The sequence below is a fragment of the Candida pseudojiufengensis genome (genome assembly GCF_024610245.1).
Source record: "Candida pseudojiufengensis strain CBS 10847 chromosome Unknown scaffold24, whole genome shotgun sequence".
NCBI classification, from domain to species: domain Eukaryota; kingdom Fungi; phylum Ascomycota; class Pichiomycetes; order Serinales; family Debaryomycetaceae; genus Lodderomyces; species Lodderomyces pseudojiufengensis.
Genome location: NW_026261543.1, coordinates 98597 through 125158, shown reverse-complemented (window position 1 = coordinate 125158; position 26562 = coordinate 98597). Strand labels below are relative to the sequence as shown.

General features: G+C 30.2%; 13 protein-coding genes across 13 annotated transcripts; 7 read left to right on the top strand and 6 right to left on the bottom strand. All coding sequences in view use genetic code 12, as the record gives it.

The window, feature by feature from the left end:
• Positions 1-14: 14 nt before the first annotated feature.
• KGF55_005400 (uncharacterized protein) lies at positions 15-653 on the bottom strand (the record flags this gene model as incomplete). Its single annotated transcript, XM_051760410.1, has 1 exon — positions 15-653. The coding sequence occupies one exon, from the start codon at positions 651-653 to the stop codon at positions 15-17; it is 639 nt and encodes a 212-aa protein (XP_051611942.1).
• A 255-nt stretch (positions 654-908) lies between these two features.
• On the bottom strand, positions 909-1811 carry KGF55_005399 (uncharacterized protein; the record flags this gene model as incomplete). Its single annotated transcript, XM_051760409.1, has 1 exon — positions 909-1811. One exon carries the CDS (start codon positions 1809-1811, stop codon positions 909-911), a length of 903 nt encoding a protein of 300 aa, XP_051611941.1.
• A 534-nt stretch (positions 1812-2345) lies between these two features.
• Positions 2346-3638, top strand: PGA38 (Pga38p; the record flags this gene model as incomplete). Its single annotated transcript, XM_051760408.1, has 1 exon — positions 2346-3638. One exon carries the CDS (start codon positions 2346-2348, stop codon positions 3636-3638), a length of 1293 nt encoding a protein of 430 aa, XP_051611940.1.
• A 158-nt stretch (positions 3639-3796) lies between these two features.
• KGF55_005397 (cleavage/polyadenylation factor CFT1) lies at positions 3797-7822 on the bottom strand (the record flags this gene model as incomplete). The annotated part of the gene is made up of 1 exon (XM_051760407.1): positions 3797-7822. One exon carries the CDS (start codon positions 7820-7822, stop codon positions 3797-3799), a length of 4026 nt encoding a protein of 1341 aa, XP_051611939.1.
• A 151-nt stretch (positions 7823-7973) lies between these two features.
• KGF55_005396 (mannose-ethanolamine phosphotransferase) lies at positions 7974-8726 on the top strand (the record flags this gene model as incomplete). Its single annotated transcript, XM_051760404.1, has 1 exon — positions 7974-8726. One exon carries the CDS (start codon positions 7974-7976, stop codon positions 8724-8726), a length of 753 nt encoding a protein of 250 aa, XP_051611938.1.
• A 774-nt stretch (positions 8727-9500) lies between these two features.
• KGF55_005395 (uncharacterized protein) lies at positions 9501-11303 on the top strand (the record flags this gene model as incomplete). Its single annotated transcript, XM_051760403.1, has 1 exon — positions 9501-11303. The coding sequence occupies one exon, from the start codon at positions 9501-9503 to the stop codon at positions 11301-11303; it is 1803 nt and encodes a 600-aa protein (XP_051611937.1).
• A 522-nt stretch (positions 11304-11825) lies between these two features.
• PGA62 (Pga62p) lies at positions 11826-12410 on the bottom strand (the record flags this gene model as incomplete). The annotated part of the gene is made up of 1 exon (XM_051760402.1): positions 11826-12410. The coding sequence occupies one exon, from the start codon at positions 12408-12410 to the stop codon at positions 11826-11828; it is 585 nt and encodes a 194-aa protein (XP_051611936.1).
• A 3366-nt stretch (positions 12411-15776) lies between these two features.
• Positions 15777-18107, top strand: KGF55_005393 (Zn(2+) transporter; the record flags this gene model as incomplete). Its single annotated transcript, XM_051760401.1, has 2 exons — positions 15777-15838; positions 16187-18107. The coding sequence occupies 2 exons, from the start codon at positions 15777-15779 to the stop codon at positions 18105-18107; spliced, it is 1983 nt and encodes a 660-aa protein (XP_051611935.1).
• Positions 18108-18280: 173 nt separating this feature from the next.
• Positions 18281-19660, top strand: ARG8 (acetylornithine transaminase; the record flags this gene model as incomplete). Its single annotated transcript, XM_051760400.1, has 1 exon — positions 18281-19660. One exon carries the CDS (start codon positions 18281-18283, stop codon positions 19658-19660), a length of 1380 nt encoding a protein of 459 aa, XP_051611934.1.
• Positions 19661-20011: 351 nt separating this feature from the next.
• Positions 20012-21154, top strand: PPG1 (putative serine/threonine-protein kinase; the record flags this gene model as incomplete). The annotated part of the gene is made up of 1 exon (XM_051760399.1): positions 20012-21154. The coding sequence occupies one exon, from the start codon at positions 20012-20014 to the stop codon at positions 21152-21154; it is 1143 nt and encodes a 380-aa protein (XP_051611933.1).
• Positions 21155-21292: 138 nt separating this feature from the next.
• On the bottom strand, positions 21293-21514 carry KGF55_005390 (ubiquitin-like protein; the record flags this gene model as incomplete). The annotated part of the gene is made up of 1 exon (XM_051760398.1): positions 21293-21514. The coding sequence occupies one exon, from the start codon at positions 21512-21514 to the stop codon at positions 21293-21295; it is 222 nt and encodes a 73-aa protein (XP_051611932.1).
• Positions 21515-21751: 237 nt separating this feature from the next.
• On the top strand, positions 21752-26098 carry SSK2 (mitogen-activated protein kinase kinase kinase; the record flags this gene model as incomplete). The annotated part of the gene is made up of 1 exon (XM_051760397.1): positions 21752-26098. The coding sequence occupies one exon, from the start codon at positions 21752-21754 to the stop codon at positions 26096-26098; it is 4347 nt and encodes a 1448-aa protein (XP_051611931.1).
• Positions 26099-26175: 77 nt separating this feature from the next.
• On the bottom strand, positions 26176-26541 carry IMG2 (mitochondrial 54S ribosomal protein mL49; the record flags this gene model as incomplete). The annotated part of the gene is made up of 1 exon (XM_051760396.1): positions 26176-26541. The coding sequence occupies one exon, from the start codon at positions 26539-26541 to the stop codon at positions 26176-26178; it is 366 nt and encodes a 121-aa protein (XP_051611930.1).
• Positions 26542-26562: the final 21 nt, after the last annotated feature.

Genomic DNA, 26562 nt, shown 5'->3' with positions numbered 1-26562 from the left:
TACGATATTTCATTCTATACTGGCAATTCAAATTTTTTACCTTTTAAAACCTTATTATAATAAATATAAAAAAAATCTGAATAAATAGCAGTTTGTAAAAGTCCTGATAATACAGATACAAAATCAAAATGACCTTCAACAAAATATCTATAAATCCAATTGGGAATATACAAAGCTCTGTACAATCCTAAAGCAAATATATAATGAGTAGTAATATTTTCGGCTTCTCCTGTTCTTTGCAAAATATATAATTGTGGTAAAATGGCAACAGCCTCAAGCCATAAACTAAAACTCCATACAATTTCACTTGGCGTATATTTATGAGTGAATATTAAACTTGCAATTACTGCTCCTCCAATTAAATATTTTACAGGAAATGTATCCACATGATTTGTAATTGTTTTTTGATATTTATATATCATGACATAAACTGTGTATATGGAACTTGCGATAAATATAATTTTTAACAATGTATTGTATAATGAATAAAATTTTGTGAATAAGTTCAAATATCTTGTAATGAATACTACAACGTACAATGCTTGAGTTTTTAATGATATACCATTGATTGATCGATTTGTTTCAATTGCGTACAATAGTATAAATATACTAGCTAAATGTGAAAGATCACCAAAAAATCTAAAAATATTCATCGTCTTACTGTATGATATATGATGTTATGTATAAAATCGAGTAAAAATATGTAATATTAGACTGAATTGAGATACTTGAAAAAGAAAATTGTTAGGCTACCTGTTCAATAACAACAAAAGAATTCGTTCTGATTTCTCAATAAGAATTTCAACACGTCAATTTTGCAAAAAAAATGAGTAGGCTAATATACAGGAAACTGGTCGGAATTTACAAACTACAATCACTCACTCATTCAATAAGATCTGAAAATAAATCTATAGCTCTATATGATCTAATATGTCATCATCATCATAATCATCGACTCGTTGAATCAGTATTGTGTGATCAATATCAGTCATGTCTTCAACATTTCGCTGATTATTCCAATTGGAATCATTATTTTCAATATTTTCAATAAATTTGATCAATTGTGCTTCATCAAGTTCTCCATACTTTAAAGTGTCTTGAGATTTCGTATTTAGACTTTTGAAGCTCCCATTTCTTAAATAAATTGCACTGGGAAAGTTGCTTACTCCAAAAATTTGTAAGACCGAAGAATCATTAATTTTGTCACCCAATACAACAGTGAATTCTACCTCAGGATACTTTATTGCCAAGTTCTGTAGAAAATGAGCAGGAAAGTGAATGTCTTGCCATTCGTCCAAGAATGACATAGCAAAAATAATAATTTTGTTAGACTTGCTCTTTCCCAACGTTTTCAAGTCCTCGAAATCATGTATTTTAGATACAAAATTATCATATTTCGGCTGAACTGATACGTGATGCTCGATAAAGTTTATTAGGATTTGTAAATCTCGATCATACTCAAAGGGTATTATCTTTTTACTTGAATACTCTAGGAGCTTTATCGAAGGATAATGTTGTATTTGAAACAATTGACTCAATCTTTTATTTTGTAAGGCATTTACGGCAAGTATCTGAAATTTAGATTTTTCACTATCAATCCCATTATACAAGACGCATAAATTCTCAAAAACTGGTTCAAAATGTTGACAAAATTTACATGTATCTGAGTAGAAATAAACCAAGGAAAATTCCAGCTTTTCTAGAGTTTGGGTTATTGATGAATCATTGAATTCTATGATATAGTCTTTGGTAGGTAAATATGAAATCGTGAGATTGAATACAAGTGCAAATATTATTAGCGTAATCAACATGCCGTATTTTGTAATTATTTTCCTATAGTTGTATAACGATTATGCAGGAATGTATAGTTTCTCGTAATTGTATGATCGGTTTGATTTGCATCTGTATGATTAAGTTTCGTATTTCTTCATTTCTTCAAATTTTAATAAATACGTTGTGAAAGTTTAAAAAAAAATTAAAAAAAAAAAAAAAAAAAAAAAAATTAATCTCCGACGCCGCACATACTTCTATTTTTGGTTGTTTCAGCCAGTACTGTGATTTTCTTTTTGCAGCCAGAATTAACTTCCAGCCATGTTTCATACTTCGAAATCATAAAATATACAAAATTCACAAAAGCAATTTAACTTAAAAGTATCGATAATCTTACGTCAAATTAGCTTGATTAAGTTTAATGCAAGCACGATTTTTGTTTTGAGCTGGTTTCTTGTGGAGAATTTAACTCATCTATTTTCAACAATAGAGTTATAAATATACAAGCATTAGTGTCTTTTTGAAAACTCAGTTCCAATTTCAAATTCACACATTAATCAATATTTTACCACATAATGAGGAGTATATTTAAATTAAGTTCTTTTATGTCTGTAGCTCTTGCAGCATCGGATGTTTTAACTATAAGGTCTACATCAATATCAACTTACTCATCATGTTCATCATCAGCGTCAAATATTCCCGTCTTACCCCAACTGTCATCTGTTTTTTATGGTAATGTCTCATCTGGATCTATTCAAGCCGATGCAGAGCCTACTTCATTTGCAAGTTCAAGTTCAAGAGTTCAAATAACATCATACGAATACGAGACTGAATATGAAACCGATCAAATTACTTACACAACATGTGATTCAGATGGATATTGTTACGTCACTACAGATTTACAAAAATTAACAACTTATACAACTACCGTTGATGGTATTTTGACAGTGGTCACTACAGCTATTCCTGTGGAAACAGACGACTTATCAGCTCCATCATCATATTCATCAGCAGTGAACCCAAGTTACATCCAACAAACAGCTCAGGACATTATTGGAACTTCAACTGAATCAACATCAGAGGAACCAACCTCAACTGAATCCACCTCAATTGAATCCACTTCAACCATTGCTAGTCAAACTTCATCTGTTGTTCAATCTTCCGCTGTAATTACCACATCGGTTGTGCAATCGCATTCATCTTCAGTAGCTGCTGGTTCCGAGTCAGATATAACTTCTTCCGAAATAAAGACGACTTTAGTCACAATCACTGCTTGTTCACATGGATCATGTTCAGTTGTTGAAAAAACAACAGGTTACCAAGTTTATACATCAGATACGACAGTTTATACTACCTATTGTCCATTAACCAACGAAGCTTCATCATCAATTGCTCCTATTCCAGAAACAACCAAACTAAGTGTTAAACCAGAATCAACTCATACACAATACTCTACTGAAATTATCACTAAAACATCTTGTAGTAACAACAAATGCTCAGAAGTATCAAAAGAGACTACGGGGGTTAAAATCATAAGTAATATAGATACAGTTTACACCACATATTGTCCATTGAGTGAAATTCCAACAATCACAATTGAATCAAAACCTCAAGAAACAACCAAAACCATTGCTTCTGCTACTGAATCAAAATCTCCTGTCACTGTCAATGTTATAACTGACAATATTGTCGTACAAACTCCAACTATAATACAACAAAGTTCACAAGAAACTACTATTGCTGCTCAATCAAGTTCAGATGCCATTAATACTTATAGTGTAACCACTTATGAGGGTGTCGGTGTTTCGGAATCAATGAAATCCACCAAGTTCTTTATAACCTTGCTTTCATTAATATTTTTGATATGATAGGCATTATGATGTTTGGTTAAAGACATTTTACTTTTCGGTCATGAACATTTTCTAATTATTTAATTTTACTTGTAACATTAATATGTAATAATTTCAATATAGAGTTTAAGAACTTTTGACATTAATGTAGAACAATTTTATTCGAGATCAATAACCTATAAATCTTCTAAAGAATACTCCAATTCTATAATATCTTTCCAAATTTCTTGAGTTGAACCTTTAATGTTGATTTTAGTAGCTAAATTTTCTTGCCTGTTAAGATTTAATTTTGTGAATTTCTTAATTAAAGTATAATCAAGCATGGGTCGACTATTCATCTCATTTTCATTGATAAGAGAAGAGCCCAATCTATTCATTCTAGGATTTAACCCACAGTAATGATATTCTTTCTCCAGTAATTGTTGTTGCAAAATATACATTCGTCTGTAGGTAGCTTCGTTAACTGGAAATACATTAAAGAATGATCCATCCAATGTCGAACCTAAAACTTGATAGTTTCCAACATCTCCCTTTGGAATCGACCTCATACATGTTGGAGTTGAAGATATATGAAACGATGCTTTATTCAATAAAATTGTACCATTAATTGATGAAGGATCATCTGGATCATATTGAATCAAGTGTAAAACATTTCGATTATCTGCAACCAACACATAAATCTCTTCATCTTTGACTATAAAGTCAGAGCATTCAACATTTAAATGTTGAGTGTCTTTACCCAACATCACCATCCTAAATGGCTCCGCTTCAAACCCAATAAACCATATACTCTTTAAAGGATCTCCTAAAATTAAAAGATTTCCAAAGCTTTTAGCTTCCGACACGTACACTGGAGTATCTAAAAACGCTACTGGTACAACACCATCATCTTGTAAATCACGAACAATAACTTTTTGACCTTGTGCTACTAAAAATCGACCACTCAAGTCACATATATTTGTCACTGTACCTCTAGTATCTTCTTGAAAAACTTCTTTGAATTTATGATTAGTTTCTGGTTTACCAGGTTCTGGTATAATATCAATGATTTCGTATATCTTGAAAGACCCATTTGCAGCTAAATCTTCCATTCTTAATTTACCTGTACCAATCACAATAAATTCTTTTTTGTTTTTAAATTTTTTGAGTGAAGATCCTACATCTAATACCATTGATTGTACTGTCATACCAACTTCATTATCTTGTAATTCAATAACGTCGATAACAGTCCAATTATATGGTGATATGAGCTTAATATACCCTTTGAAAGATGTAGCCGGAGGTTTGTCCCTAAGAACACCAACTATAGTTTGATTCTCTTCATCAACACAATCATAGGGAATTTCCTTAAACGTTGAAATGACAAATACATCTGCTTGTTCATGATAAGTAACTGATTTTATCAGTTCTCCAATATGGATTTGTTTAATTGGTAAATTAAATTCATAATTATAATCTAAAGATAGTTGACAAATTCTTGCATTTTGATTATTATCTAAGAAAATTAGTCCATTTTGGATTTTTGAATCAGAAAAAGCTGAAATTGAAACTGCTGGAATTTTAGAAAATTGATAAATTCTTGGAATTGAATGTAAACTTTTTATTATGAGAAATGGTATAACACCTGTCACAAATATGCTTGTGAATCCATTCAAATTGGGAAAATAAACTAACCTTCTTTCTATCATGGTTCCAACGTTGAAAGCATTTTCTGGAGCCCCAGTAATTTTCAAATCTTTTTCTTTTTTGAATGCATAATTTTCCCCATCAAAAAATAGCTTATACAAATAAATCTCACCACCAATTGTAAGTACTGTTAGATATTCCTCCTCGTGATCTTTATCCCCAAGATCATTTAAAATCACTTGTTTGATGAAAGGATCAGGTGGAGCTTGATTGATGTCAAAAAAACTTAATTCCAAAATATCGCTAAATTTGGAAATATCATTAAGTTGATAGCATTTTTCGTTGTGATGTCTATTGAAAGCAACAATCCTATTATCACCAGTAACCAAAACAAATATATTGTGTTTTTGAGATTTAGGTGGTTCTATATTAATCGGATCGGAATTGGTTGTTGTGATTGAGCTATGTCTTCTTTTTTTGGGGTTAGTTAGTAGCTCTGCATTCTTCAGTACTGCATTTAATAAATGGGATTTTGTTATATAACCGGTAGTAATAATTGTATCTTCCAATAACTTTGGAATTTCAACTTTAGAATATGATTCTTTATAAGTATTGATTGAAAAAATCTTTACATCTCCACTTGCTAAAAATATCATCAATAATTCATCACGTAATGTACTGCTCAAAATCTCATCATCTTTAATTTCTTCATTCAAATTTAATCTCACCTTGAATTTTGAATCAAATAATAAAATTTGTTTTGGAGTGATCTGTAATATAAATTTTCCATTGTTTAATTCATGTACGTTGATTGTCAACTCGTTATTTATAAAATCTTTTGATTTCATCCTAGTATATTGTTTTTCAATTTGAAAAATTTCTGATTTTGCATTAAGATCATCAGATGTTATCAAATACGTTTGATTTAAATTCCACATACGATTGACTTGTGAAAAAGATAATGAAGATGAAATATCTGGTTGAATTGTCGGAGTTATAATATTTAATTTACCTTGTTTATGCGATCCTGCATTACTAACTATCAGCACTTCATTGTAGCTCGGGTTTGGTAAATTACATTTGAATTTATCTCGAGAGCATAATCCCAATGTGAATGATGAAATCGGACCGTTATTTACTAATTTATCTTGTAAAATGAATTCAATGTGGGACTTACTAAAGACTTTTTGTTCCTCTTCGGCTTCTTCCTCTTTATATATATCATCATCATCATCATCCTCATCGGACTCCTTTTTAGCATCTACCATCTCATCTTCGACTTCTTCTTCTTTTTCAATCATTTTCAGTGAGTTTCTATATTTTATTTGTACTAAAGGATTGTCCCCGTTCATATTTGCAAAAAATATTAAATTTTTATCCAATACTGCAGCTTCTCCGGGATATGTCAAGTAAATTTCATTGTACATTTTTTTATCAACAATCTCGAAAAATATTTTTTTTATGGACCTACCATCTAATTCGAAATTTATAAAATAAAATTCCCCATGATTTGTCACAAGTAACACTCTGTGATCTTCTGGTATTGGAACGACAGTACAGTCCTCTAATTTTAAGTTTAAATCAGACTGATCTTGAAAACTTTTCACAGATGATGTGATCAATGAAGTAAACAGATTCACAGCAATACGTTTGACTAAACCACCATTATCAACATGTATCACCTCATTGCATCCTATCAACAAACATCCATTTAATGGCAGAGGTAAAGGAATTATTTTATCAATATCATATGGTAAATTATCAATTTTGAAAACAGGCAACGTTGATTTCAACTGTATATCTAATGTCATTAATATTAACTGAATGTTATCTTTCAATTTGATTAAGTTCCCTGCCCATGTGTGTGCTTTTTGAGATAGTATAGCTATGGTTGGATCTCGATAATTGTGTAAAAATTGCATGTCTACAACTGTATCAATCGACGAATCTAAATTCAGAGCATCAAGAATAAAACTAGCATCATAAAATTGTTGTGACAGTAGCGGTCCCAGTTTTGATTGCCCATTACTTTCCTCTCCCTCGTCCTCATCTATATCATCCTCATCCTTATCATCATCATCATCATCATAACTTTCGTTATCCACTCCATCAAATGGTAAAAAACATAATAAATTCTTATATCGAAGACAAGAAACCAGATTATATGTAGGCTCCAATATTAATTCTGATACACCCAATTCTTCATATGTTGAATTTTGTATACAATCTTCATAATAATGTAGTGATACAGTTGATATTGACAGTATTTGATGATCCCATTTAATAATTGAAAATTTTGCAAATTTGGTAGATATAATAAGATAATCCAAACTCGGTGACTCTGAAGTTCTGATTGCTTTAATATCAGTTATTGTTCCTTGTAATTTGAACTGTTCTATAAGTTTCAACCTATATTGAGGTTTGTTGGAAGTTGATTGTTTTAGTAATATTGTTTCAAATATCTGGAGTATTGAACCTTTTGCAACAATTAAATTCTTATGATTTGGAGATATGAAATTACACCCAATGCAACTTGATATCCTCGACGGATCCAAGAATTCTTGATATACATCCATTCAAACACAGGGAGTGATATTCTGGTGATAATAAATATGTTTGCAATAATATGCATAGTTGTATTATTTTCAAACTCGTAAATTTAAATTAATTTTCTCATAAACAAGCAGTAAACATTGAATCAAATCTAATATCGAAATTACTAAACATATGAAAAAAGGCGCGATACAATTAGATAAAGAAGTCATTAGACCGAAACCAATCAAGAAATCGGTTTCATTCAAACAAGATTTCAATGGTTCTTTTGCAAATCAAACTAAACATCAAAACTCAGAAAGTGCAATAATTGTTCCAAAGATCAAAAATCCTGTTATTATAATACCAATTCAGAATTTACTAATCATATGGGCTTTATTTTATTATGGAATTACGAGTGATGTAGAAGGAATCATGGTTAAATCGTTCTTCACAATTTTACCAATACATGCAATTTACAACTATATACTAGCTACAAATATCGTTAAGAAATCTAAAAATGATAACAATCCGTTACTTGTCATGTCTAGTATTTTAATAAGCATATTGTTATCTGTGCCATTGTTCTTCGTCATAATATTAATGGGGGCCCCAGTGTACAAATATTCATTCAAAACTTTCACCTTATCATTACATTTATCACAATTGATATTCAATCCTTTACTAATTTTATATTCCTTAAACTTAAACCAATTCAAAAAATTGTTCGAAGAAGATCATGTTTATTACACTATATTTAGCCATCCTGTGCTTTCACAGGTTTTAATGGCATTGGCTGGATGTTGGTTGGGGGTAATTCCAATACCATTAGATTGGGACAGACCATGGCAGCAATGGCCTATAACTTTACTTATTGGAGGTTACATTGGAGGATTATTTGGGAATCTAATATCGTTAGTAGTAGATTTCATTTATAGAAAGAATTGACGTATTAATTTGTGTTTTCAATACTTTTTAATCTGATTCACTTACACTATGGAAAACTTCAAAAAACTTGGTTTGTACCATTTATCATGCGAAATTCTTAAAAGAATTAGGTTGCACCATTACACGTTGTGGGAAAATCTCTCAATTTAATTCCCTCGATGTCATTTATGCTTTGAATGGGGTCATGTCGGGATTTCTCTATTGATTTCGTAAGATTTTACGTCTAGATTAAAATCCCTTCGATGCAATTGGACTTATTGCTATGTCAATCTTGACCTAAGTATTCTACTCGATCTATAATCTTGAATCCCAAATCTTACATAACTCTCCAAATTTTCAGTCAAACGATATGTTATTAAAGTTGAAATTTTCAAAGCAGAAATTAATAGTTTAAAATAAAAGATGAGTATTATCGTTGTTTCATAACACAATGAATAAAATCCTACTTCAGTCTAATGCTTATAATAATATTGATGTTTAAGTTAAAAATCAATGTAACAAATGCTAACATTGAAAGTAAGTTTCAAATACTTAAGTCCTGCCAGCATGTCAGACAATTTCAAACTTTGCAAGGTTCACGCTTAACTTGGTTAGACAAGTTCAAATTTTGTATTATTAGGAAAATTGATCAATGATTGTAAATAATCTGCTTGTAGATACTTAAATCTATTTACACTTGAACAATTGAATATTCAAATTTTAACGCGTTCCATTAATAATATTTTTTTTTTGTATTTATCGATCTTTGAAAGAAACAAGTGCATCGATAGATCGATGTCTACGACGAAAAAGTCAAATGGCTTCACAATGATTCCTAGATACAACATTGATTCTGAGGAAGACAATACCATAAATTTGAAACGAGTGGTTGGTAAGTCAAAACCGTTACGATCTCCAGATCATTTTAAAACGTTTGAAAACACCAATACTATCTCGCAAAATCATCTACGAACTCCATACCAAGATCGCGTTTCTCAAGCTGGAATTGATGATGCGATATCAATGACCATGAATCAAGATGGCAGTACACAAAGCGAATTAGAGGAAGTAGATGTGAATAAATCTTATGTGAAGTTTTTGAATTCAGATTTTGATTACAATGATATTGACAATTATGTGGAAGATAACGATGAAGATTATGAATTTAGTGATGGAGATGAAACGTATTATGATGATGAGTATACTGAGGATGAGGAGGAAGAGGAGAATTATAAATATTTGGATGATTTGGAACGAGAGAAATATGACTATGAAAAAGGTACGAATTTATATGATGAAAAAATTAAAGAAAACCAGGCAAACATTGGAGGATCAATACCTTATGAAAAATCGAATCGAAAAACTATCTTACCTACGACGAAAAGTAAATCATTTTCCACTATCTCAAATTTCATAAAATTTATCACCATTGTAATAATATCTTTCATGCTGACATTATTAATCTTTTTAATAAAAGATGGACCACAAAATTTTATGTTTGGCTCTTTCGAGGAAGGAAAATTAACCAATAAAATCAAAAATTTGGAAGAATTGCTAAATAACCAAAATTATGAAATAGAATTTAAATTCAACAAACTAGAATCACAAATTAATAGTCTAAAACTTGATGAAAAATCAAATGAAATATATCCAATCACTTTAAAGCATGGTCAAGTACAAGTTTCTCCTGAATTTCATCAATTTTTGTATCAATTCTTGGAGACTTATCAATCATCAAATAGTAAACCAATATCTACACCAGCTTTGGAATTGAATGAACTAGTTTTCAACTCGATAGAATCAGCTAAAACTGAGATTGAAACAAATTTAGAAAATAAATTAAAATTTCTAGATTTCAACAAATTAAATCAAACAGTGCAACCGAATAATCCAATAATATTAAACACAATAATCGAATCCGTCTTACAAAATTCCAATTATATAAATTACGCAGATTTTAATACCGGTGCAAGAATTTTAGGTTTCTTAACATCAACTACACAAAAAAATGAACACTTAATTAAGAAATTGTTTTTAGGTTGGCTTGATTTATTCAAAACTAATGAAAATTTTGAAACAAATGCAAATCATGTAATAATCGATGATGATTATATATGGAAAGGTGGTGATGAAATTGGTATTAGATTAAGTAAATCAATTATTCCAACGGACATAGTTGTAGAATTAATTGAACCAGACAAAAGTGTAGATTGTGAAATTGGCTTTAAACCAAAATCCAAAGCTGAATTTGAAGAATTAAAATTTCCAATCATCAATTCATCAAATGTTTACTCGTCAAAGTTTAAATTTATTAAAGGTACAAAATTAGCTAACAAGATTAATCATATCAAATTACCATTAAGGTTTTTAAATTATCAAATATTTGGTAGGGATTTATATTTTAAATTTTCTACTAATGTAGATTTAAAAAGTATAAAAGTTTATGGTATAAATGAATTTAATATTGACAAATTGGATTCAAATTTGAAACGACTATTTGAAAAAAGTGATGATAAAATTGATGGCAATATATCTAGGGAGCACTATCATGGTTCAGATGATAAAGTTTATGATTTAAATGATGATATTTATGTGTAAAATTTAATGTAATATTATTTGTTTCAGAGTAAACCAATTCTTGATTTTGTGTTCTCTTTTAAATTTTTTTGTGTAATTTTTGAGCCAAAGAAAAAAAAAAAAATTGTTTCAGAACCAAAATTTTTGAGAGGTGTTAAAGGTAAATTATATTGAGTTAAAGAACAACCAAAGAAAACAACATGAATCGAAAAATCTAATAGCGAAAATTAATTATTAATTTGAATCTGTATACAAAGAAAATAAATAAACTGACAAAGCAAAATAGCAAAAGAACCAATTAATTGAATGAGAAGAATAAAATTATTCCATAAACAAAAAAATAATGATTTTTATTTACTTCGATATTCTAATCATTGAAATCCCTCTAATTTTATGAACAAACCAAAAATGACTTTATGAAGATTGAAAACATAAACTCCATTTCTTCTCACTTTGATTTACAGAAAAACCGAATTAAATATAATGAATGAATGATGCAACAAAATTAAAACTTTAAAATTTTAGATATTAATTTAAATGAGTTTAAATGAAAGCACCTAAAGCTAATAAACCAGCTAAGGCTGGAACAGCTTTAGCAGCAGAACCTTCAACAACAGTTGGAGCAGCTGATGATGGAGCTGCTGATGATTGTTCAGCAACAGTAGTTTTTGAAACAGTTGGAGCTGGACCTGGAGCTGGAACTGATGATTCAGTTTCTGGAGCTGGTGCTGGAGTTGAAGCTGGAGCTTCTTCGGTGCTAGTTAATGGGCAATATGTTGTATATACGGTGGTCCCTTCGGTCACAGTTGTTAATCCTGTTACTACTGGTTTAGTGACACATTTATCTTCATGACAGCTAGTAATTGTGACTGTTGTTGATTCTATATCTTTTTTGGTTGATTCTGGAGCTTCTGAGGTTGATGGTAATGGGCAATAAGTTGTATAAGTGGTATCTAATTCAGTCACTGTCAAAATTCCCGTTTCAATGGTTTTAAGGGAACATTTATCTTCACTACATGATGTGATTGTTAAAGTTTTAGTTTGAATATCAGTGATTGTAGAATTTGACCATGAAGCTAAAGCTGAACCTGAAATGGCTGAAACAACGGCGACTTTTGAAAATTGCATTTTTAAATTAATTGATTTATAAAATTTGAAAGCGAATGGATGAGTTAATAAACTTGAGGAAAAGAAGAAAAGAAAAAAAAAGCAGGAAGAATATATCTCGAAAAGTTAGAAATGGTTTTCTATTTATATTGATAATCATATGTTTTAGGAAAAATTTTTGGCAAGTAAAAATATTAAAAAAATTTTAATTGGGAAGTATTTTAATAACAATAATAATAAAATAATTAAAAAAATATGAGAGTGATCAATTTGTAAACAATAGAAGTACAATAAGAAAGGAATAAAAAGATAATAACAAAATGTAGATACGGCAAAATAACAGAGTAGACTAGGATGTATAATAAAAATCTGTGATAATTATTGTGAATTAAAAAAGAAATAGAAATATTGCATGAAAATTAACTAACAAATATTGCAGTAGATAACACAAATTTACATACTATTTTTATCTTTATTATTTTACGTAAGTTTACTCTCAGTCGGTTCATTTAAATTATTGTAAGCCGACTAAGTATAAGAGAATAAAATTAAACCAGGGCCTAAATAGTTATAAGATTCTCGGATTAATGAAAAAAATTGTCAAGTCCGTTTAGAATTTTGAACTTATACAAGTCAATTCAAAAACAACCATTAGTCTAGCAATGAAATTTCTATAACCCGCGTCAAAAGTGTTTTGGTGTTGTGTTTCATTTGCCTTTTGATTAAAGTAGTTCAAATTGACTCCAATTAATAATTGCGTTCTCATCAATTTGGACACAAATAAAGATATTTTGTATTATGAAAATATTTGTACCAAGAAAAATTAAAATTCAGTTTCGAGCACAAAATCTAAAACACAAGAGATCTTTATTTTTTGTGTTAGTTTTTTATTCCGCTCTAGCTTGGCATTGAAAAAGTCATCAGCCTATAAATGGCCGTTCATTAATTTTGTTGACTCATTTGAAATGGAAAATATTATGGTCAAATACGAAAAGTTAATGGATATAGTTGTAAACATTCTGAATGGCAATTATAATGTGTTATTGAAGATTAATTTTTTTATTATATTTTGTGTATCGATTAATTTTTGAAAGTTTATTTTGACTAAAAACTTAAATTTAATAATAATATTAAAATCGAATCAAAAAGCTAAAAAATAATTTGAAAGAAGGGGTTTAGGTTTTATCAATCGTTAAATCCATCTAGATAGACTTCATAGAAACGAATTCAATTGAGACTGTTTAATTATGGAATCTCCTGTTATCCAGTATTTTTTTTTCCACTGAACTAATTAAGATCATTTGAAAATACATAATTCGTGTTTGTAAAACATCTGAATCGAGTAAGATGGGAAATGCAACTAATGTATGTAAAAATAGAAAAAATTTCACTATATTTTTATTAATAATATTTGCACTGACACAAGTATAAAAAAATAGCTAATATTGTGTAAATGATTTTGAGATAGATTACTCTTCAAATATAATGTTCTCATGGAGAAATATATCTTTTGATCCTACTTTATGAACATTTGATTGAGACTAGAATTGATTCCAAAAAAACCGCCGTCAATATGGGATATCTCGTATCATTTTACTCCTGGCATTTTCGATTAAGATAATTTGCTCGTATTATTTATTTAAGAGCCTGTCAACAAAATTTAAGAGAGAAAAAAAAACCAGTACATGTAGTACTTTATTCCTTGTTGTTTATTATTCTATTCATTGGTCGTATAAACATAAAATAGGAGGGAATTTAACTTGTGCCTTAAATCTTCCAAATTTCACAATTCTCAATACGTTTTACTGTATTTCTTATTGAAAAAACAACCCTATTTGGATAAATTTCAATCTAAAAATAGAATATGAAATAATTTTTCAATGTTAGTTAGTGGAGGTGGGAAATATTATCTAAACAATTGAAATTTTAACTGCAAAACTTGTGAAATTTTCCTGCAAGAATTGAAAAAATAAATCATACATTTATTAGCTAAAAAAATAATAATATGTCTGGTGATATTATTAAATAGCAAACGTTTATAACTAAAAATATATAACAAACAAACCGACTACTAAAATATTAGTAGTATTTGTGATCATAATTTAGTTGAATGTAGTTTTGATAACCTTGTGCAACATTTAATATTGATTTCTCTAGGTAGATCTATCTTTAGATTCATCAACTGAATTAGATTGCTCTGCTATTACGCAGATTTTTTAGTACAAAATGGAGATAACAAAAATAAGATTTACAGTTCATCTGATACTTATTTTGTGTATCTTCCGAAAGAATTTAGTTAGTAATAAATCACTAACAAATTCAAATGCAACTAATGAATGAAAATCTTCTTATTCACAATAGAAACTTGAAGAAGGAAATTTTTTTATAAAACTAATTATCTTAGATTTAAAAGATTGGAAGGTAAAAGTTCATACCCAATATTGTAGAGCTATTCCAAATGAACGATATATTCTCGAGTCAATCAATGCATTGCATTCGTAAGAAATAAACAGTATATGTCAGTATTGCAGAAGTTATTGTTTAGGTGTTTATGTTTTGAAAATATCTAAATTGATAAACAATATTTCCATTTTGCAATATTCAAGAAAGCAAGAAATAAATTCATTATTTTACGAATTTTATACAATTTAAAATAAATAACTAACAGATCCGTACAGCAATGATTAAGGACTTTTTCAGTATGGATATAAAATTTTAAAAAAAAACGAAAAACATTCTCAATTGAAATTTGAATCGGATATTTAGGGACAGTCCGCTAAATTTGGGAAAATTATTGTCAAATATGGATTAGATTTTGCTTTTTCTATCTATTGCTTGGCTTAACTGTATCTTAAGTTATGACTGCTCCAATTATAAAGCAGCTAATTCATTCTTTTGAATTATTTGTCAAAAATAACTCCTTGTATGTAAACCTTAATGGACGGATATTTTTGATAAATCGACCGCTTTGATTGAACCCCTTTCAATGTTTAATTGTTACACAAAAGAATCACTCGCCTAAGCCTTCAAAAAGAGATTTTTTTTTATTTTTAATTGTTCGGAATTAGAGACACTACATTGCGCTTTTGTAACCTTCATTTCAAATTATACAAATTATCAATTAAATTTGTGACATCTAGTTGTTGTAAAACATCTTCAAATTGACTCGAACTGCTTTCTTCTTTTAAAATCTGTCATTGGATACTCCAAATGTAATACTATAGAACCTTGCAGTGAACTAATCACAGTGAGCTAATCATATTAATTTTGTCGATTTTAGTCAATTAATGTCAATACTTTTAACTCTTGTCAATATTTCAACTCTTTTCATCTTTTAGTGTCATTGAAAGAATCTATGTTACTGTCATTGAAACAATCTATGAATTAATGAATATTTGGAAAATACCACAACGTAAGAATGATGAAGTCAATTGTAAAGATACGGTGGAGTATGATCGAATTCGAACATTATTAAAGTCTACTGTTATCTCAATCATTGGCTTTTGGTCAAGCAAAGTGATCGTCGAGAAAATGGCTTATACATGCAAATATAGACCTGTGCAAAAACTAGTGACTGTTTGAGACCATCATTGTTCGTACTTCAGTCGAAAACTCAGTAGATTTGTCTCAAATTTTCTTTGATCACATTTAAGTACCTAACACTTGGATATTGCAAATGAAAGTTGTAACCACAAAATTTTGTGTAATGTTTATGAAATTGGTGTCAATTTTGATTCCAAACGCGTTTATATATTAACCACTAAAGCAGCCAAACCGGATACATTTCCAATGGATAGTCCACCCTCTGGACAAACTATTGAAGATGAAAACATAACACACAATGATCACCCTATACCTGTTATCATAGAAGATGGAGAAGCTGGAACTTTTGATACCAATGAGGAATCATCACATCATAACGAAAGAAAAGACTTAAGTTTCTTATCAAGTGCAAATTTCTCAACAGAATCCTTGGGGGAGACCACTGTCACAGCTAATGCTTCCCAGAACTATAATAGTACCTATAATTCATATAACTCAAACACATTCCAATTTTCCAATACTCCGATGAGTCCACCTGCACCAAGAAGATATTCAAATTCATCGTTGTCAAACTCACCTGTATTAGCACCACCATCATCTGCCTCACATAATTACAATCAACACGGAACTAGAGCTAGACCCAAATCTGCGTTCTTAATGGACTCAATCAACTCAATATCGGAAGATGGGAGTGAAAATAAAGCATTTGCATTTAGCAATACAGCAAGGTCAAGAAACTCAGTTACAATGGATTCAATACTAAACTATACAAATAATAACAGATCACCATCACCATCTAGGTCTACTTCACCGGTAAGATTGAATAAGCATTATAGATCGAAATCACCTATACGAAGATCTTCATCACCTAAAAAAATTACAAATCCTTTTAATTTTCAATCTCAAGAAATGTTCATGCATAATAATGGTTCAAATCAATCATTACAAGTCAAACCAGCTCATAGAAAAGGTCATAAGTATAAACATTCTTCAATTTCAATGAATTTGTTTCAAGAACCACCACCTCCTTCAATAGCGGATAAACAATTAAAAGCAATACCTGATCTGTATCCTATACCCACATATAAAGAAGCATTTGGATCAATCACTAAGAATCAGAAATGGAGACTTGTATGGGCGAGCTCACATGTTGTATTATCTATAATTGTATTTGTGGTAGGATTCAAGTTCAAAATTAGTTCATTATCTACGGTAGCTCATTTAGTATTTTATGATTCATTAGGTTCATTATTTATTGTACTCGTTGATATCATGTCGAATTTTGAAGTATGGAATAATGCATCGATTGCTTATCCGTTTGGGTTGGAACGTATAGAAGTTTTGGTAAGTTTTGCATTAAGTGCATCATTAGTGATGCTAAGTTTTGATCTATTTAGTCATTTTGTTGAAGAATTTGTTTTAACTTGGGTATCTCATGAAGATCATGAAAATCATGAACATTTAAGTCATCATATACACGATGAACTGAATCATGATAATACAAATTGGGTTGTTTATCAAGCAATATTATTCATAACTTTAACGGTATCTTTGATATCTTCAAATTTTATACTTGCCTATGACAGAATAAACGAGATGTTACAAGTTAATACAAACAATACAAAGATCACCAATCCATTCAAACCTGCTGAAAAGAAAAAGAATCTCGATTTAATGAAAATCATAAAAGTATGGAAAAATTATCCAACTCACCTCATTACGATCACATATGTTATATTTTTAATGATAGTACCATTAATTCCCCAAAGTTTTATAAAAGATTTAGCTTATGATGTCAATAAATGCGCTACAAGTCTAGTAGCTTCATTAATTTTGTACAATGGTTGGTATTTAGTCAAATCACTAGGTGGTATATTACTTTGTTCATTCCCATATTCGGATTATCAATATGATGTTTTAATTTCAAAAATCAATCAACAAATTTTGTCATTGGATTTTTTCAAACAAGATTTTGCAATTGAAAAATTATTCATTACTAAGTTTAGTTATAAATTATATGTTATAGGAGTAAATGTTAAAATGAAAGGTGCCGATTCTGATGAAGAAGTAAGGATGAGATTTGAAATTAATAGAATAATTGAAAATGAGGTTAAAAAATTGGATAACACTAGAGAAAGCAATATAGAAATTACAATCGACATTGATCGATTTTAAATCATCTAGAAAATTTACGGGTGTGTTTGAACTTTTTTATATAACTTAGATTGTAGATATTCCAAATTTAGTAATTCATTTTGAGTCAATTTTTTTACCGCGATGAAAAATATCTGAAATTTTTCAAAATTTTTTAATTAAGCACATCTTCTTTAAATAACTACATCAACAAAATGTTGAGATCAATATCTTTCAAAAACACATTGAGATATGTGAGACCTCAAGGATACATAAGTGTAGTACCGCTTACAAATTATTCAACTACAACAGCTACAAAGGCAACCACATCTAAGAAATTTGAAACTACCCCAGATGCCTCTGATGATTCACATACAGGACAATTTGTTAAAACAGTATCAGAACCCTACACAGTCACAACATATGCACGTCCAAAGCTAGTATTGACGCACGGAAAAGGATCTTACATTTATGACTTGGAGAATCGTAAATATGTTGATTTCACAGCAGGTATAGCAGTTACATGTTTAGGTCATTCTAATGAGTCAATTACAAAAATTTTACAAGATCAATCCACAAAATTGTTACATTGTTCTAATTTATATTATAACTTACCGGCTGGAGAACTTGCGAATAAGTTAGTAACCAAAACAAAAGAATTTGATGGCTTGCATGATGCTTCAAGAGTGTTTTTATGTAATTCTGGTACAGAAGCTAATGAAGCCGCTATGAAATTTGCAAGAAAATACGGAAAGACTCATGGAGGTGATGAAAAAACAGAATTTATTACTTTTGAAAATTCATTTCATGGTAGATCCATGGGTGCATTATCATTAACTCCAAATCCAAAATATCAACAACCTTTTGCTCCATTAATTCCGGGTGTTAATGTCGCTATACCAAATGATATAGAGAGTGTTAAACAATTGATATCGAAAGATAAAACTTGTGCTGTGATTATAGAGCCAATACAAGGTGAAGGTGGTGTAAACACAATCGACGAATCTTTCTTGGTTGAGTTGAGAAAATTATGTGATGAAAATAATGCTTTGCTAATCTATGATGAAATACAATGTGGATTAGGTAGATCAGGAAAACTATGGGCTCATTCACATTTATCAAAAGAAGCTCATCCAGATATTGTTACAATGGCTAAAGCACTAGGTAATGGATTCCCAATTGGTGCTACTATGATTACCGATAAAGTTGAACAAGTTTTATCAGTAGGGGATCATGGAACTACATATGGTGGTAATCCATTGGGTGCAAGAATTGGATCATTCGTAGTTGATGAAATTGCAAATGAACAATTTTTAACAAAAGTTAACGAAAAATCAAAAAAATTTATTACTAAATTGAATGAAATTGCTGACTCACACTCAGATAAGATTATAAAAGTTAAAGGAAAAGGGTTGTTACTTGGTTTACAATTTAAAGAAGGAGTTGATATTAATAAAATTGTAACAAAATGTAGAGAAAATGGTTTATTGATAATAACTGCTGGTATGAATACAATCAGATTGGTACCTGCTTTGAACATACCCGATGAAGTGATAGATGAAGGGTTAAGTATCTTAGAACATTGTATAGATTGATAATGATTGGATTTTATTGCACATAGATTTTACTGCCCCTTAAGTAATTTAAATTTCGTTATCTATAATTTTTTTTTTTTTTTTTTTTGATGTCTCATATTAATCAATATTATTTAGTCTACTGAAAAAAAAAAGAAATATTTCGATAAACATAACCATCAAACTTTATATATTCATTAATTCAAATCATAACTCAAACAACGGTTGATTTACTTTTTGGAAAGAGGACTGATCACTTAATAATTATATTGTTTGACAGTTTTTCAATTCAACTAGAAACAAAATTTGGTCCATAGCATAATCATTATTACTATTACCATTATACGACGAACCACTAAGATTGAATGACTTATGACAATACCTTTCAATATTCCTATATCAGATCTAGACTATTGTCTAGAGCAGCTATTAGATCATAAACCACCTAAAATATTACCACCAGAGACCATTCAACAACTATGTCATATGTTAAAAACTGAACTTTTAGCTGTTCCCAATATAATATCTTTACAATCACCAATATCAGTAGTAGGAGATATTCATGGTCAATTTCATGACTTGCTTGAAATATTTCAAATAGGAGGATCACCTCCAAATACAAATTATTTATTTCTAGGAGATTATGTTGATAGAGGTTATTATTCAGTTGAAACTATATCTTTATTATTAGTATTAAAACTACGATATCCAAATAGAATAAACTTAATAAGAGGCAATCATGAATCAAGAACTATTACCACGAATTATGGATTTTACACAGAAGTTTTAAATAAATATAATGGATCAGCTGATGTATGGACATATATAACTGATTTATTTGATTATTTACCTTTAGGTGCTACAATCGATGGTACCATTTTTGCATGTCATGGTGGCTTATCACCAAGCTGTCAACAATTAGATCAAATAAGAGCAATAGATAGATTTAGAGAGATTCCCCATGATGGTATCATGGCTGATTTAGTATGGTCTGATCCAGATGTTGAAATAACTGATTTTAAATTGAGTCCAAGAGGTGCTGGTTACCTATTTGGTAGTGATATAATGAATAAATTTTGTAAAGAGAATAATTTGGTTCAAATGATTAGAGCACATCAATTATGTAATGAAGGTTATACAAGTTATTGGAGTGGAAAATGTTTAACCGTATGGTCTGCACCGAATTATTGTTATAGATGTGGCAATAAAGCAAGTGTATTGGAAATTTTATACACAAATTATGACACCAATAATAACTTAAAGTCTACTGTAACAAAAGAAATAACATCACTGGATTATAGAGCCAAATTAAGAATTGAACAAGGTGTTTTACCAGGTCAATTTTTCAATATATTTGAAGCATCGAGGGAGAATGATGAAGATACATCAAATGGTAAAAGTGTTAATGGAATTAATTTCTCAGATGATTCAATTAATGGATCTAGTGAAAATGATTTCTTTGCGGGTTACTTTCAAGAAAGACCTAAACGAAAACCCGTGGAGTATTTTTTATGAACAGCCCTCATATGGTATTAATGTGTTAATGACTTTTCCCTCATATGTATTATTTACAAACTTTTTTAACTTATTCAATTTAATTAGTAATACTTGTATTAATAAATTTTAATAGATGCATAATATGATTTCCAACTTTTAACCATAGTATAACTCAAAATTGAATCCATCATGAATTTCATAATCATCTAACTCTATGTGATCTTTGTATACTTGATGACCTTTTCTTAGTATGATTTTATCATATGGTGTACCAATTTGTAGTGCTAAAATTTTCTTCAAATCTCCAATTGTATCTGTTGGTAAACATTTTACTTTTATCTTTTTCCCCAACCTATCGTTTGCTTGAATCTCAATCATTTTGGACGGGTCTTTGTAGTGTGCGTAGCTTTTTTATGTTGCTTCAATTTACTACCTTAAATTTAAATTGAAAATTTTAAAGTACAAATCTGAATTGAATTTTGTCTATCACTATCAATTTCGAAATATATAAATTTAAAGGTAAAAATTGCTAGCATTATACAGACATAATTAATTCATTCCTTAACTGAATCGATCAATATAGTGTGATCTCACATGACCTTCAACTAGCAAACAATGTCTGATAATAACAAACTTGAGGACTCTATACCAACTGAAGGGGTTGTACAATTAACGGCGGAACATTTACAGCAACAATTACAAAATCAACAACAACTGCAAAGCAAATCGTCATCGATATCATACTCACAACCAAGCACAGCCGGATCTTCAAGGCATGGGAGCAATTCATCAGCAACTACAACAAGCAGTATTAAACGAAAAAGTTCACAAGCTTCAACAACATCTCAATCATCATCAGCTTCGGCAAGACAGCCTTCTTTGCTAAGAGCACAATCAACTAATAATGCATTACCTTCAAATTCTCAACTGCATGTGAAAAGAACTTTGAGTAATGGCAATAATAACGGAAATTCGAAACCACCGTCAAATCCAAGTAAACTATCCTATCATATTAATCAAACTCCCAATAATCCAGCACAAAAATCCCGACCTTCAATTAGTAGATCTGCAAGTGGATCTATACTACGAACCCGATCTCGATCTTTGACATCAACCTTACAATACAACCAGCAACAATTGCAACATCATTTAAATTCACAATATGCGGCACAAGAAAAATCATATTTAAGAAAATTAAAGAACCAATTAGTTGATGATTACTACACAAAAGGTATTACTGGTGCAGACGATGAAGACGTAAAGAATTTTGAAGATGAAGATGATGATGAAGAAGATTATGATATGGTCTATAACGACGGAGATAATGCAAATCTTTTAGCGGCTATAGATGATGATAAATATCAAATTGATTATAGTATGGCACTTTCCTTAATGAAAAATGCCAACGTGAATTTGAAAAAAATTGCAAATGTTACAACAGATGATTCAGATGATCCGGCAGTTATTGAACGATTGGATTGGCAATCTTTATTAACTACAGTTTTAACGGGGGATGTAGTTAGATCCGAAAAAACGAAAATAATAAATAATCACAATCCTGATAATCCTTTAGAAAGTTATTTACATACTGCTTTTAAAGAAGATATTTGGTTTGGTATAAGGGCCAAAATATTTAATAGAACGGAAGACGATCAGAGGAAAATAGTTGCATATAGAAGGACTTTGGTCGAACAATTAATTGAAGATATATTACAGTTCGAGGTTAGTTATGATGATACAGTGGGGAACCCTATACATGATCAAGTTGAACTGATTTTGAACAGATACGATGAAGCTTGTAACTTATGGAGGAATTTGGAAGATATGCGAATCGATAAACCAGCTTGTCGTAGTGAAGAATTTCAAAATAGAATTGATGCCTTGACTGCATGGCTTACTATTACAGATGCTATAAATAGGGAAACTCAATCTTTAAGGCTATGGATTGGTAATGACGAATTAGATATAACAAAATCTCCAGTAGAACTTCCTATTAATTCATCCTCAACTTCCAACAGCAAAATTGTGAAAAAGATATTTGATGAAGATAATAAATCATTAGCTGAAAGACTTATGAAAGAAAAAGATGTTCATACTATTTTTAGGAAAAGAATTTTTAAACCAATTTCTCCATGGATGATAAAGTCTAAAGAAACACATATACGGTTGGGTCATATGTTTGAAATTATGAAATTACCTGACTACCTTCACGATTTAATTCAAATTTGTATTATTCCAATGAAATTAATAAAAGAAATTATAATAGTTCGTTTAGGCTATGCAATGAAATTACAAAATCCAACGTTAATGATGATTGATCAAATGCTTGATGATTTTCAATCTTATATAACTATAGCGTTAGAAGTCAAACTGGGTATACAGGAATATAAACAACCCGATCCGGAGAACAAATGGTTATTGAATGATTTATTTGATACGGAAATTAATGATTTCGATAGTGTGGTTTTAAGGTGTATACGATATTTTTTGGCATTATTTAACAAAAAATTATTAGACAGTTCAAGATCACAAACTAATTTCAGAACTTTCAAAGAACCAGAAGAATTGGAAGAAGCATGGAGTTTTTTACAATCATTGGGTAATTATATTGATGGAGGATGTGCAGTTGTTGCTGAAGAAATTGCAATGTTGACTCTGAGGCTAAATCTACGTCTTCTTGCGTATTTCAATCATTCCATTAAATTTCCACATACTGATATTCCTCAAGATTTGATAAGATGGTATAGTACCACATTAGATAATTTTGGACAAATACGTCGTAAATTGGCAAGATTTACTGGTGATATATCTAGATCATTCACAAACTCTTTAGTTTTTGAGGTGCCATCTCAACAACATCATAACAATACAAAACAATTGTTAGATGTATTAAGGACTACAAACCATTTTTTGGTGTATACAAATACTGTTGAAACCCAAGGTACATATTTTTTTGCTAGTCCTGAATTAATGGGTAATGAACAAGAGATATTAAAAATCATCAATGGTTCATATGTTGCATTGGATCCAAAAACCAAAAAGAAAAACTTTTCAGAATTATTGAAATTATTAGAAGTCTCCAGTGATCTTTTAGTTACAGAAGAAGAAGAAGAAGATCCATTACAACACGCATATGTTGCAGCATTATGTCCAATGAAACCAATTGTATGGGAAGGCGTTGTAGTAAATGTAAACATTGATTCAGTTCCGATAACAGATTTAAAAAATGGTCAGTTGTTAGTCATATCGAAAGTCCAGTATTTTGATTTACACCTAATAAGGGATAAATTTTTAGATATAGTTGGTGATGTCATAATGTCAGGAGGCGCAAAACCAATTGAGCAAAGGTGTTCATTAGCTGTAGTTCATCAAGAATTAACTAAAACCAACAAAGCCTTTTTTCGTATGAGTTTATCAGTATTGGAATCAGTCAAAATCGCATTAGATAATTTCAAAAAATTGAAAGCAGGAGGTGATTATCAAGCTGTTATTAATAATTACTTCGTGTTTGCTCGTGATTACGGTAAGAATGCTGCCAGAAACTTGGATGCATCTAGAAAGTCTGCAGTGATAATGAAATTGATACAATTAGCAATTGATTGGGTAAGTTTTATATGTGATGATTGTGTACCCACTGATAGAAAAACTTTTAGATGGTGTGTGTTGGCTTTGGAATTTGCTATGGATATGACTCGTGGATTCAATGTTTTGCTATTAAATGATGAACAATTTAGTAAGTTGAAAACTAAAGTTGCAAGATGTATGTCATTGTTAATCTCACATTTTGATATAATGGGAGCAAGATCTAGTGAGGCTGAAAAGAATAAATTACTAAAATGGTCTTCACAAAGACAAAACATTGCCAATTCACAGAATGATGAGTATTCGTATCAAATTTATCATGATGAGCTTATGCAACAAATTGCTGAAATTGAAGATTATAGGAAAGAATTGTCAAATGAGTATCAATCAATTGGAAAAGTTATTGATAATAGTGATACGGAATATCAATTTGTTACATTATTAGCATCTTCATTTTCGAGTGTTTCAATAAGATGGCAAAAGGGAAGATATATTGGTGGTGGTACTTTTGGTCAAGTCTTCTGTGCAGTAAATCTTGACACTGGTGGGATTATGGCTGTCAAAGAAATTAGATTCCATGATAGTCAATCGGTTAAAAGTATAGTTCCTCAAATAAAAGAAGAAATGACTGTTCTCGAGATGTTGAATCATCCGAATGTTGTCCAATATTTTGGAGTTGAAGTTCATCGTGATAAAGTTTACATTTTTATGGAATTTTGTGAAGGCGGTTCATTATCTGGATTATTAACTCATGGTCGTATTGAAGATGAAATGGTTGTGCAGGTCTATACATTACAAATGCTTGAGGGTTTAGCTTATTTACATCAATCAGGAGTTGTTCATAGAGATATAAAACCAGAAAATATTTTACTTGATCATAATGGAGTTATAAAATTTGTTGATTTTGGTGCTGCAAAAGTTATCGCAAACAGTGGTAGAACAAGAGTTGCAACAAAATCAATGAGACCAGAATCCGGAAATCAAGAAAATTTAAACTCAATGACTGGTACACCAATGTATATGTCACCAGAAGTAATTACAGGTGCTTCAACCGATAGAAGTGGAGTAGTTGATATATGGTCATTAGGTTGTTGTGTGTTGGAAATGGCTACAGGAAGAAGACCATGGGCCAATTTGGATAATGAATGGGCCATTATGTATCATATAGCAGCTGGCCATAAACCTCAACTACCGTCACCAGAGCAATTAAGTGAGGATGGAAGAAGATTTGTTTCAAGATGTCTTGAACATGATCCTACAAAAAGACCAAGTGCTGTTGAATTACTTAATGATCCATGGATGATATCTATAAGACAAGTCGCATTCAGTGGTGGATCAGATTTGAGTACCCCTTCATCTGAAAATGGTAGTTTGGTTTGAATAGATAAACAATTCGTAAAGATTTATATTAAAACATTATCCACTAACTCTTATTTACAGAAAATTCCTTTTCCATCTCACCTTATTTCTTTCGTGAAGAATTTTGTAAGCTCTTTCGTCAAATCTCCTTTCACATTGATTATTCCGGCACTTTGATTCATCGTGATTTTCAATGATGGAAACTCATTTAGTATATCTTGTTTTAATTGATGAATATCTCCCTGTATACGTTTGATTTCAGTTGTGACTTTGGTATTTTGAACTTTTTTGTAAATTGGTAGATGATTAAATTTAGTTTTAGGGATGTAATAATTTTTTATACCGAAACCATTATTAGGTAGATCCACATGTGATATGCTTGTTATTTCTTGTAGTTTATAATTCGGACGTTCTGGTATAATAGGTTTGACTCGAAGAGCAAGCAATGTCTTTGTTGGCTTCATTGTAGTGATCTTGTTTGAAAC